At 37.9% G+C, this 13,912-nt stretch overlaps 1 protein-coding gene across 2 annotated transcripts; it reads right to left on the bottom strand.

Moving 5' to 3' along the window:
• Window positions 1-1,014: 1,014 nt before the first annotated feature.
• KBTBD8 (kelch repeat and BTB domain containing 8) lies at window positions 1,015-11,259 on the bottom strand. Of its 2 annotated transcripts, XM_082637211.1 has the most exons (4): window positions 11,179-11,234; window positions 10,307-10,517; window positions 5,336-6,450; window positions 1,015-2,638 (listed from the first exon to the last, which is right to left on the bottom strand). In XM_082637211.1, exons 1-4 carry the CDS (start codon window positions 11,192-11,194, stop codon window positions 2,175-2,177), a joined length of 1,806 nt encoding a protein of 601 aa, XP_082493337.1. In that variant the 5' UTR covers window positions 11,195-11,234; the 3' UTR covers window positions 1,015-2,174. The 2 variants fall into 2 exon arrangements, with proteins under 2 accessions (XP_082493337.1, XP_082493338.1); XM_082637212.1 differs by lacking the exon at window positions 10,307-10,517 and having other exon boundaries at window positions 11,179-11,259.
• Window positions 11,260-13,912: the final 2,653 nt, after the last annotated feature.

Consider the following 13,912-nt stretch of genomic DNA (forward strand, 5'->3'; position numbering starts at 1 on the left):
AAATTCTAAACCTTGGCTTTGACACACTATACTTAGACCACACCCTCAATATAGCAAAAGGATCAACTGTTGTGCAGATCAATAGAATAAATCAACTGCAGAATTAACCACAGTACATTGTACTCCTATGCATCACACGGCACACTGTAAATTAACTCAATATTCTAATGTCATGATTTCAAGTAACACGTTCTTCTAAATAAATACAGGAGATTGTCAAAAAGCGGCAGGAAGTCTTAGATATGCAACAAAGCTTTCAAAAATAAATTACATGAACATCTCTTGTAAAACTTAGCTTTGTTTTTTTCCTCCCTTTGCAATGCAGCACAGTAAAGATGCTTCAAATTGCTCACAGAAATAGCCCCAAACCAGCAGGAAGACAAAGAAAAAATGGGGAAAAAAAACATAGGTGATTAGTTGACAAAGTCGATAAGGAGATTATAGACACACTACCAAGGCCAACAAGAAGACAGCACATATCCAGCTTCCCAAGACTAGATTTTAAAATGTGAATTCTCTAAATGCTGTCCACTTTAAATTCGGCTTCAGGAAACGTTCCCTACTTGTAGAGGGCTATGACAAGCAGTTTGGAAAGTTTCTGAAAAACGAGGTATGTGATGCAAAGAGGCAATGTTTTAAATTTGTTTCACAGTATCACATTACCATTTGTGCAAGAGTTTTTAATACAAACCATGCCAGTTTGTTTTAACAGAATCAAAATGTTCCAGTTAAGGACAGACTCTGGGCTATACTTATATCCTTTATTAATTATTCCAGGCAGAGTAAAAAATAAGTTACTGATCCAAATAACTGCCTTATGTATAACACATGAGTTGATTTGTCCTCTGTTAATATTTCTAGCTAACTGTTAGAAATTCATCAGTTAAATATGAAAAACTATTTAGTACCTATAATGCTATGGTTCTATTCACTCACTCTTTTCCTCCTCAATCACCTTCAGCTAGAACAAGGTTTTCAATGCAAAATTATTCATAACTGTTAAGTGCAAAAATTAAAAAAAATGAGGTTTTATTTGTTATAGGTAACGTAAAAGCCATTAAATGAGACCACTGCAGGAGTTTTATGTTTCTGGAAAACAGAATTTTAAAAATAGGAGTAAAACTTCACATTACGCTCTGTGCAGAAGAGAAATAAGTTACCTTTCATTGTACTGATACTGAATGGACAGGTAGAGGATAGGAAAGGGGGTTAGGTGACAAAATGGCCCATGTTAGTGCAAAATGAGTATAATATTCTTTTCACTATTCTAAGATTGAATCCAGTTAGACCAATAACTGGCCATACCTTGCCATCATGCTAGTAGAGAATCCTGTGAAATCACAAGAGTTCAACAGGTAAAGGACTATGGCCATGAAACTAACATACCAGTTTGAAAGGTAAGCATAGGCTCAGACAATTTAAATCTACCTAACTATACACATGAATTAACTTATACTAGCACCAGCCACCTGTGGTTTTGAGCCCTTTTCAGGATTTAAAAATATGAGACAGTGTTAGCACTTGAAAAAATTGTCAACAGAAAACTGCTACTTTAAAACTTTAGCTTAACTTAAAGCAACATGGGAAATATAAAACAATCAAACTAAAAGCTCTTTCTGAGACTGATCTGGTTTTCCTTCAATCTACTCTAATAACAGAACACATTTAAATCCAGTACACTTGAAAACAGTACACAAATATACATATATTCAGAATGAGGATCTCAGTTAGTGCGTCTCTGTGGTAGAGAGGTCACAGCTAAAGTCCTAGTGATATTGCCTCAGATTTTTACCCGTATTTAAAATAAAAAGTCACATGAAACTATTTTGGATGTCTCTAACCCATAATACCCTAACCACTCTTCTAAGAGTGCATAGTTGTTGATTCATCTGGTATCTCAGTGACTAAGCATCACAAAATTCTAGAATGATGTGATTACGTTTATACCAGAAAAAAAAATGCTGATAATTGCACTTTGTTACCTTTTGCTTACTGAAATGAAAACATCACAAGGATGAAAAGAAATCCCTCCCTACACTCATCTTCAAGAGCACCCACCTCCATGTATAAACTCTCTCAGCTTTCTTAAATACTGACAGCACTTCTTGTATCATTGAAAGACTAAGTTTCCTCGAGCACAAGGTGCCAGTGAGCTCACTAAGGCCTGCCATTCCTTAAAGTACTTTCTGAAGACACTGAGGATAGAGTTTAGCAACAGCACATTCAAAATGCCGGCCAAGGTCCCAGAGCCGATCTGGGGTCTCATACACTTTCATCCATTGGTCAGTGATGTCATCATATTGGTAAAGAGAATTTTTTCTGCTGGTTCTGAAGACATGTTCTTCAACGGTCACTTGAGTAGCTCGAACAAATAAATGGAGTTTATTCTGGAAAAGTACCAGTTTAAGGTATGGGTTTATGGACTCATCACAAGGAAAGTCCTTCTTACGAGTCCATTTATTGAGCTCAATATCATAGGCTTCTACAGTAAACATCCGCTGATGATTTCCACAGGTTCCAGCTATGTAGTAGATAGAGTTCTTGTATACAGCTGCTAAGCCCTGGATTCTAGGCACAGTCATGGGGGTTAAGAAACCCCAGTAGTCTTTCTGAGGCTCATAGAAGAGGAAAAATTCTCCTAAAGAAAGAAAAAGGGAAAAAAAAACAGAAAAAACAATAATATGTACATTTACGTGTCTCTTTTTGGTTGTATGTTGAAGACCCAAAGGTATAATTTTCCAAATATTTTACTTTCTAAAATATTTCTTTTATAATCTCCATAGATACATTAAATATTATGGTAGCTTAAAACATCTTCATTCCATGCACAACATAACGTAACAACATAACATAATATTAGAGTGAACCTGAATTGGGGTGTTCAAAATGGGGAAGTGTGAGGCATTAGCTTGGCTTGATGGCAGTATAACAGTTAAGAGCTTGGTTTCATTTACTCTGTCCAATTGGGTATTTCAGAAAATTTATTTGAAGCCAGCTCTAAAAAAAAACATTATTACTAATGGTTAACCAGTAAGATGAAAATATGTATATAGCTTCAATCATGAGTAAGCCACTATAAATTTAAGTGCTAATTATTTAATTAGAAGATGGTACATAGAATTGTTCAGATTTGTGTCTATGGGCCACTAATGTGTTTACTTTAGCGCTGGTGTAATGCAAAGACAAATGCTCAAGAGGAGAAAACATGACCTTAAGATGACAGAAAACACGCACATTATTTATGGGAATTTCAATTCTATTTTGACAATGAAAGGGTGTGCTGAGTCAGACTGCAATACAAAAATGTCTAAAAGAATTAAACTAGTGAAGATTTACAAGAGCTTGGTAATTATGACATTTGTATAAAATCCTTGATGAAAATCTGAATCCTTTATGAACAGATTAAATGATACTCCAATAGCCACTGACAGTAGAGCATAAGCTTCTGACTATACATGTCAAGTTTATTTATATAAAGAGGCTTTGTTTAGATTATAAGTACCTACTTCTAGATTGAGCTTCCCCTTGAAAACTGTTTTGAACTAGGTTAACTCCTATCAACAAATATAACTGCCTACTTAATAAAAGTGATGCTGTAATTTCAATTTTTCACAAAAGAGCTTGTTAAAGTCCTAGCTTTTGCCTGCATATTACATATGCTTATTGACTAACATATAACAGGATTCTTAATAAAGACAGGAATTAACACTTTCTACCACGTACTACCTGTCTACAAATTTCTTATAAAAAGGAAAGATAATACATTTTAAAAGTTGATTTTTAAAATCTAAAGTCTTCTTAATAAATTAAAACCAGTGGTGGGCAATTAAGAAAACCCTCAGTGCCTCAGATTACTCTTTTATAAAATACGATCTCAGATTAAACAATGTTCATTCCAGCCCTGAAATTCTATTAATTCATTGTTACTTTGCCTTAGTATTTACATTAATACACAACCTTTACATTCCCTTTGGGAGTCATCTAATTAATTCTATCTCTATCAATTAACTGGTTAGCCAGTAAAACCAAAATATATAAAGAGAGAGCTTCATCATATTGGATGATATAACCTATTCAACCACACTTGATAGATTTTACATCCATTCAGGTACTCCATTTTTTGGCAAGACCAACAAACCTAAATCATGTCCATGCTTCTAGTCAACTAAAATAAGGCACTAGAGAGTACTACTCCCTCTGGAGAATTAACTTTACACTGAAGTTTAAACAAATGGGTTTAGGCATTTCTAGGAAAATTTAAGTTAGATAAAGGATTAGAGCAAAGAATATTAAAACAAAACAAAACAAAACAAAAACCAGAATGGGAAATGACCTAAAAAATCATGTGTGTCTACACAGAAGTTGCCCCCTTTTCCTTGTTTTATTTGAGTAGTCAGTGTAAGGAAAACATTTATATATAAGCAGTTAAGAAACACAAAAGAAGAATAAGGATGTTGGTACTGTCAACACTGCATTCAGCATTCAAGCAACTAAGATAAGAATTCAAACACAAGGAAAACATTAGTTAGCACAAATCAGAACCTTGAATCAAATATCTTATTTGCTCTTACTAAGTTCCTCTTTCTACTTCTACTAGATCATCTTTGCCAGGGTAATAGTCTTCAATCGTTTAAACAAAGATTTTTAAGCTAAGTATATTATCATCCCTCTCATAATGTTAACAGTAAGAAAAAGGAGACATCTCAAAGTTTTTCAGTGGAAAAAAACTGAAAACAATGTTATGGATGACAGCGTCAACTGCAGTGAAATTAAAGTCTTGAAGACTGTAATTGAAAACTCTTTGTAATTAAGTTTCATAACCTTTGCGATCGTAAGGCTTATAAAAAATTCTTTGGCAACTGAATAGTACAACTGCAGTTGATGCTTTGCTCTTTTTTCTCTTTTAAACTAATCCAGTAAGTTCCACAAGAAAAGTAGTTGCTACATTTCTTGATTATATATTACTGAAGAGCAAAAAAGTCATGTATCAAACTTGCTTTCTTGTTTGAAGTCTTAAAAATGGCTCTGAGTTTCTCCCAAATCCTGAACTATTATTTATGAAAAAATATTTTCAAAAATACTTATTCTGCATGATGTCAAAACACAGTAAGAACATAAAACACAGGATCATTTTAGGAACCTGCCTTTTCTGATTGAAAAGTTTATTTTCTTTACTGGTCCTTTAAAGAACAGACTGTTCCAACAAATAGTTTATGATAAGAAAGCCAGAGGCATTCCTCAATGAACAGAAACAACTTATGTTTTACTATGAGTGGGTGAACCACAATTTGACCTGTTACCCTTTCATGAAGAACTAAATCACTTAGGCACCTACCCTGTAAAACATAGATCTTCTCTTTGTACTCCACAGCATTATGAAACTCCATAGCAACAGGCATGGCACAAACGGTCGTCCAGCAATTCTCTCTGCTGTCGTAGCACTCCACAGATTTTAGTGAGTTTCTCCCATCGCCTTCATAAACTCGCCCTCCGATTGCATACATCTTACCACAGCAATACACCAGTTTACAGCCTATTCTGGCTCGAAGCAAGGACGGTTTGGATAGCCACCTATTAGTGGAATGGTCATACATCCAGAAATCATTTTCTGCCTTGTGGTCGATGGAGACCTCACTACTGCTTGGCCTGTACCCTCCTGCTATGTAAATATCATTATCTGGTGATACGAGAATCCCAACTTCTCTTAGATCATTTGGTGGTTTGCATAGTTTAAACACTCTTCCTGTGAATATATCTAGACAAGGCACTGTTTGCTTCTTCCCTGAGTGTTTGTGGGCAGCATCAAAACATATGATCATTTCCGATGCAGTCATCCCAAGTCTCTGTGTACAGCCATTGGTACTGGATGGTCCCTTTTCCACATAGCTTTTGGCTATAGCCTGTGCAAATTGAGGTGGAATTTTCTCTATAAAGGTGTCTTCCATCAGAGGAAAACGTATGCATTTGGCAAAAATTTCTGGAAGGTGCACTTCTCTTTCATTCTGTTCATGTTCAAACCACCTTACAATGCTCTCATAAACATGCTCTTCCCGGTCTACATTTAAATCGTCACTGTCTAGGATACTTATCAGTTGGTCTTTCGTCAACTGAAGAAACTCTTGTTCTTTGGTGACACACAGGAACTTTTTACGAATGTATTCTTTAGATCGATCTCCGAGTTCCTGATGACCATAATGATCAGCAAAGATGAAGACTCCAATAGAATTCTGTGGGTCCAAATGACTGACCATGTACTTAGCACATTGGTCTTGGATGGAGGGAATCTGGAAGATGCTAGCTGCAGTGAACAAGGCTTGAACATTGGCCTCTGTCAGAACAACTCTGGAGGTATAGGCATAGTTCAACACTAAATCCATCGACTCAGCTTCAACACCAACGATTCGAACTTCTTTTTGAGTGCTTTCTGTAAGGCCGCTAGTGAACATGGATCTAGGAAGGAAAGAGTGGTGAATTTATGCGTGCTATAAATAAAAATTATTGTGGCAAATTTTTAAAAACATAAAGTTACCACAAAGATAACATTTTGAAACTGTAAAATATTTCCTAATGTGTTTCCTGATATCCTAAATATCAGGAAAGGGGATAAAAGTTGATCATCTAACAGAAGAATTTAGTCTGGCTAATCTTAAAAAACCCTATTCTCAGGACCAGTCAGTCCACTTTGTGCCAACTCTGAGAAAAGGGGAGTATACCTAATTAAAGCACACCAGAAGGTGGCATGGAATATTCCAGGACATCTTATTTCCCTTGGAGCCCAATCGAGGATTCTGGTCAAGATGCCTTAGGGACTTGAGATCTTCAATCACCAGGTCAGTCAGAAAGTTTAAGAATACCCATAGAGTGTCAATGTGACACATTAGCATATAGAGACTGTCTAATAAAACTTCTCATGACCCAGTGGAAATTTACAAGGAAACCTGTGCTCAAAACATATCTTTAAAAATTTCAACTTAGAAAAACAAGACGTTCTTCAGAAGTTCATATTTTCTATCTACTTGTTTTTAAAATAATTATCCTTTGAATGCATCCTTAATGATTATAAAGAATATAAAGAACATCAATTCACTTATCCTTGGATATTTTGAAAACCTTTGCTTGACTCAAAGTTACCATATTTTTACCACCATATTTTTACCTATTTATATTTGTATATAAATAAAGATTACAGTAGGGTTAATATAATACCTACTTCTAAAGAGAGTTTAAGAATTAACTGATTCTTTGGAGAAGGTAATGGTTTTCAAAATTCCAAGCTTTTGTCTTTGAGACCAAGCTTTTTTCTTTTCTTTTTTTTTTTTTTAAATTATCTGTGCATTTATGGTACTTTCTTGGCCAAAACATTAAGTAGCCAAAAGCCTGGCTCTTTATTTAAAGTGCTAGTCATTTATAAACATAATTTGCCTTTCTTTTCCCTCCTTTAAGGTTTCTTTCTAGGCTGTTCTTAAAATTAAATAAAAAAATAAAATCAAAAGGTCTTTTAAAATCCTCTTGCGAAAAGGACTGTGTGCCCTAGGATGCTTAATAGATGTCTGTTGAAGACACCGACCTAACACTGCTGATAAACTTCATTATTCAGATCCAGACCCCTCCTATTTTATTTTTAAGTGTGATGTTATGAAAACAATATCCTTGAATGGGAAGAATTCCGGTCACTTTTAAAGTTTTCATCAAAAACATGAAATTAATTCAAAAATGCAATATGGAATATTGGAGGTATACAAGGGTACCTGGACCCAGCTTGTTGCCTGGGCTAACCATCCTTTGAGTCCTATTTTTACTTCTACTATGTAAATTTTAAGTTTAGTATCATGCAGACTTTTTTTTTCTTAAATGACTAGAAACTAGATGTACCATTGTATGAGCTTGTTTTCAATTCAGGTGCTGAAAAACTCAGTTATACAGCTCCCAATTAAAAAGAAAAATAAAGCCCTTCATCAGGCAAAGATTAACTCCCAAAGGAGAACATTACCACATAGCCCTTTATCATGGGAGCTACTACTGACTTGAATAAGCTGGTCTCACACACAGGAGCAGCGTGACACTCAAGTTCTCCTCTGTTCTAATAGGTTCTTTATGTAAACTCGATATGAAGTGGGAGTACTTCCCCACACAAAACCCTGAGCAGCAAAAAGTTTCTATTAATCATATGAATTTTACTTCTGACAAGTCACTGGGAGCAGGAAACAGCCATGCCAGATTTCAAGCTATTCTATTCTTCCACCAGTGATGCAAGACTTAGAAACTATTAAGTATGACTTTCTACAACTCACATAAGGAGCAACAATGGTACCAAGAAAGTTCCGTACAAACAGTACTAGCAAGAGAGAAGAACCTAATCCTTAAGTCTTCTAGCCAAATATCTTCATTTGAATTCATATATCTTATGCTTAGAAAGTTTTTCAAGCATTTCCTTAACTGCTTGGAAATTATGAAAATCTACTGTAGCATACTTCTTTCCAAGTGATTTGTCAGGTCTTCAAAACTTAATTTTAAGTAAGTATGATAGTTAAATGATATAAGCCAGAATATAGAATTGCAGTAAGATATAGACATTTTCACTTTATTTCTTTTTACTATTCAAATCTAATATACAATGAACATTTCTGTATATTAAACTTTAAAGAGAACCCACCCTCGTTCCTTAAAAATCATACTGTGACTAAGAAGCCTGGCTCTGGAATCAAACCCAGCCTCTGCCACTTACTAGTTAGATAGATGATTTAGGCAGGTCACTTAACCTCTTTGAGCCTCAGTTTTTTCACACGTAAAATGGGAATAACAACTATGTAGAGACAGGATTGTAAAGATTACATAAAGTAATGTATGTAGAGTGAGCCTTGCCCAGAGCTTGATAAGCAGTAATTGTGACAAATATTTAAACACATAAATGACCTAACCATATCTAATGGATAGCCTAGATAAATGAATCTCACCAGCAGTTTCCATTAGAGGCCCAACTTCATACCTTCTGTGTATACCAGTTTCTTCTTTTTTCTTTCCAGCTCACTGCCTCGTTATGGTTAATACTTAATAGTCCAATGACCTACCCTACGTAAGTCTAAATGGTTACATCACAAGCAGCAAACTGAAGTGACTATATTTAACACAGTATTCTGAGAAAGAGGAACCAGAAACTACTGTCTGGAACACTACACTGCTATATGCCCTATAAAGGTTGAGAAAATTATTTCACAATCATTTCATGCACCATTTTTGAATACAGAAAGGCTTAAAGTGAGCACTTGAAACAACAGGAGAAGTTAAACTCAAACAGGAAATTGCCTTTATCACTGACCTTAGAGTATGAAATTATTTTTTAGACCCAAGTTTTGAAATTTTACTTTACAAAGTTTTGTGATGTATAAAGATGAATATAAATGAAAATGAAGACTTAGCTTAAAAATACTTCCGGGGCTTCCCTGGTGGCGCAGTGGTTGAGAGTCCACCTGCCGATGCAGGGGACACGGGTTCGTGCCCTGGTCCGGGAGGATCCCGCGTGCCGCGGAGCGGCTGGGCCCGTGAGCCATGGCCGCTGAGCCTGCGCGTCCGGAGCCTGTGCTCCGCAGCGGGAGAGGCCACAACAGTGAGAGGCCCGCGTACCGCAAAAAAAAAAAAAAAAAAAAAAAAAACTTCCGGAAATCTTAAGAAATAATCACTAGTCTGGGGCCTAAGACACATAGAAACTGTATTTCATTCATTTTCATTTCACTGCTCTTATCCCCAGGGCATTAAAACAATCCATTAAGTGGGTAATTTGTTTTAAACTCTAAAAGAGTTAATGTGCACGAAAGAAATCCTGGATAAATTTTTGGAACAAATTTCAGATTAGCACTGTCCAATAAAACTTTCAGTGATGGAAAGGTTCTGGGCGATACAATGTGGCAGCCACTACCTACATGTGGCTCCTGAGCACTTTAAATGTGGTTAGTGTACGTGAGGAAGTGAATTTTTAATTTTACTTAATTTTAGGTAAGTGAAGTTTAAATAGCCATATGCGGCTAGTGGCTGCCATATTGGGCAGTGCAATTTTAGATTTTCTGAAACATACAAACAAAAACATGTTCACTAACTTAAAAACCAACCACTTGAATTCTAGGAGAATCTGTCAAATAAAAAAAGGGGCAGGGGGGCGCTTAATAAAATAGGGCCTGTTGTTTATTCTCAGGAAACAAATGCATTGGTTTCATCTCATTCTTGCATCTCAGTATAAAAATCAAGTGGGCAATACTGAGGGAGAAAGGGAACTTGGTGAGGATATCAATAAAGGTTTCCACCATCATCATACCTGAAGTAAGGGCTGATTGCAGCAAGAACGTTTCTATGACAGGAAAATGTTTTCCCGTGATCCACTTCCACTACAATGTCTGTCAGCTGTCCTTCATCGTACATTGTTTTGAGTTGCTTTAGAATACTGCAAGCATGGAAGGGGTCCATGGCATCGTTGGCTGTGTCTGAAGATGGAATCCCATTCGGTGTTGGGGAAGACTTACTTAAATCTAGGAGGAGAAAAATCGTACAACCACAAGAAGTTCGGAGCCAGTTTCGGCGTCGCGGGTTTTATTTTTTGTTTTTTGGTTTGGTTTTTTTTTTTTTTTTTTTCTTGGTGTGTGTGGGGTGGGGCGGGGAGTTGTTTGTTTCTTCGTTTGGCTTGTTTTTTCCCCGCTACAGAAATGCATATGTACACAGACACCCCCAGTGGGACCGCGAGGTAGGATCTGGGAAAGAGCGAGCTGCGATGCAAGTTCATACACCAGCCTGCTCCTCTGGGAGCCCGGCGAGCCCGAAGCCCCGTGCTCGCAGAGGGACCGTGCGGGCAGAACAGGCGAGGTGTCTGCGGCGACTCCGCCGACAGCCAGAACGTCCCAGCTGAGAGCGAAGGGCAGGAGCCTCACGAGGGAAGCTCGATGGATGGCGGCCGCCAGTGCCCCCTCAACCGCCTTGCGAACAGGTCGGAGCGGCGGCCGGTACCCGGCCTCCCCATCCTTGTCCGGCCGGACCGCCCACCTCCCTCCGCGCCATTCATCCTCCCTCCCCTCATCCCTGTCCACCTCTCCATCCTTCTCTCCGGCTCCTCATCGCCACCGCCTCAGCTCGCAGCCTGAGCCTCGTCCCCGGCCCACCTCCCCTCCACACCTCCCAAGCCACCACACGACCCACCTGCCGACGCGGCCATTTCTCGACGGGGCCCGGGCTCCAGCTATTTAAAGAGGAAATGTCATTTCGCTTCTCTCTCTCCCGGGTTCCGGCTCTTCTAAGCCGCCCCTAGCCAATGGGATGGCCTATGCATCCGGCTCCGCCCCTAAGCTCCGAACTCCGGGCGCCGATTGGCCATGAGGAGCGCACAGGTGAGTCGGGAAATGTAGTTTTATTGCCCCCGCTCCCGCGTGGTCCGGCTAGGGCGGAGGCCCAAGCTGGGGATTCCTATTGGCTGGTCCGGGCGGAGGCGGAGCGCAGGGAGCCCGCCAGCCTGTGTCTGTGGAGCGCGCAGTGCCTGCAGGGAGAGGTAGTCTTCTGTCTGAGGAGAGCTGTCATTCTGAGAGGCTGGGGTAGGGGAAGCTCTTGAAGTGCAAATTTCCCCATTTTAGGCCTCTCTCCAGGCCCCCGGATCTTTTTTTTTTTTTTCCACCTTGTTCTTCGTTTCCTAAATCTCCTGCCAATGACTAGCTTCCGGTATGAAAGCGGGGGTCCGCGTGAGGGCTGTGAAACCAGAAAAATTTGGAAATGGACAAGAAGGCTGTTGTCCAAAAATGTGAAGGAAATCTGACACCCCACCCCGAAGAAAAATATCAGGAGGCCGAAAAGCAAGCCATCTCTGATGAATCACCTGTGACACCCAATTGAAATAGCCTTGCCTTGGCCGAGTGCTCCGGTTGCCACAGATTAACTTGGTCTGGTTACAACGGCTGCTCAGGATCTTTAACTCCCACTCAATGCCTTGCTTTTCTCGAGCACCCAGGGAACACCTGTTCCACTTTTAAGAGTACAAGAACATTATAAAGGGATTCAGACGCTTTCCTTTTTGCTCCTGGTAAATGGAGTGGTTAAGATACTATGTAGACTGGGATTTCCTTTGACGAAATACTGGAAAGTGCCCTGAGTCTGGAGCCAGGGACAAATATTGAATCCCTGGCTCTTTACTTCTTAATGTGGATAAGACCCTTAGATAAGACCCTTTAATTCTTGGACACTTAGCTCCTTCACCTGTAGCGTGTGAATAATAATTCCTATTCTATCTGCCTCATAGGCTGTAAGCCTTTTGAAAGAAAGGAGAAATTTTACTGTTGACGTGTTTTGATTTTCTTGTCTCGTGTTTGCAGCATGTAACAGGGTGGCTGGCACATTATAGATACTTAATATTTTTTAAAAAAATGTAAGACACACGTGAGCTAACATTGGAAATGCTATTTCTAAATGTTTGAAATGTAAGGAAGTCTTATCAGTGAATAGGAAGGAATTTTTAGTAGAGATATAGTTAGCCAATGAGCATAGCTTTTCTAACCCTGAAAAGATCAAACAACTGAATTTCCTGATGAAGGATCTTGGGATTTGTGATTGTGAAACAGAGAGAATGGTGAAAAACAATCCAATTCTGTCCGCTAGGTCTGCTGAATAATTTAGATCTCAAAAGTATTATAATTCTGTACAAGTTAACAAGAATTGGTGTTTCCTCGGGGCTGGGATATGTGGACATTGGTATGCACTTATAAATTCATGTAATGAAAACCCTATCTGCACAGTTCTGCATGGATGAAATTGATTTAACTTTTGTTACTCAGAACTTTAAATTTCCATTTTTTATGAGCCAAACACTGTTGCTTTCTACCTTATGGAAATATTGGGAGTTTCACTCACAATATTCATGGTATTAAGGAAAAAAATGGCATCAATCCTTATGGTTGCCAGATTTTAGCAAATAAAAATACAGGACACACAATACTAGGGACATACTTAGAGTAAAATATCACTTGTTATTTGAATCAAATTTAATTGGGTGTTCTCTATTTTACCTGGCAACCTTTTCAAACCTGTTAAAATAGGGGTTTTATTGTTTGTGTTTTGTTTTTGGTAGCCACCTGTCTAAGACTTAAGAAATTTGGCCAATTTTCTTTTTCATTTAATTCTCACCTAATTAACAAATAGACTAGGCAATCTTGTTTAGTTTTTTTTTTTAAGTTTTCTGATTCTTTGATCCCCAAGAATTTCTGAATTTGGAGGTGGGCAGAATACAAAGAACAAAAGCCAATTTAAATATAAATAGGGGAAAAATGAAGATTTATAATTACAAGGGTGCCATTTATATGACACTGTAAATAGACTCCATTCTACTGGGCAAATGACATTACATGGTAAAGATTCCGTCATCATTACAAATATGCTTTTTAAAAATACAGAATAAGTGAGAAGATGTAAAAATTGAGCCAATGGTCCCACAATATTCATTCTCAATGATTTATAAGACTACAAAGGAGATTTTATTTCAGTGTTGATACTAAACAGCCAAAGACTACAGCTTGTTTTCAAATAGTTCTAATTTGAAATTTAGTAAGAACTCACTGCTAATCTAGAAAGGCAGCAGCAAGAGTAAACCAGTTTTCTTCTTTATGTATTAAGTACTACATTGTCCTCTGAAGCAAGCTTCTCAAATAGTTACAGTTTAAAGTAAATTTTAGTAAGGATGAAAACTGAAAAAGCAAACCAGAATAGTTGAAGGACCCATATTTAGTTCAAAGTAGACATTTAGAGCTTCATTATTTTAATGTTTCTTACCTAGGAAGCAAAGGCAAAGAAGATTGCTATAACCATGGTTGTTTGAGAGTAGAAAAGTCTTCACATTTAAATTCTAAAAAGATGAAGGGTATGAAAGCAGCAAATTTGGAAAATGAGAAAAATG

The sequence above is a fragment of the Mesoplodon mirus genome, assembly GCF_964341445.2.
Source record: "Mesoplodon mirus genome assembly, chromosome: 12".
Lineage (NCBI taxonomy): Eukaryota > Metazoa > Chordata > Mammalia > Artiodactyla > Ziphiidae > Mesoplodon > Mesoplodon mirus.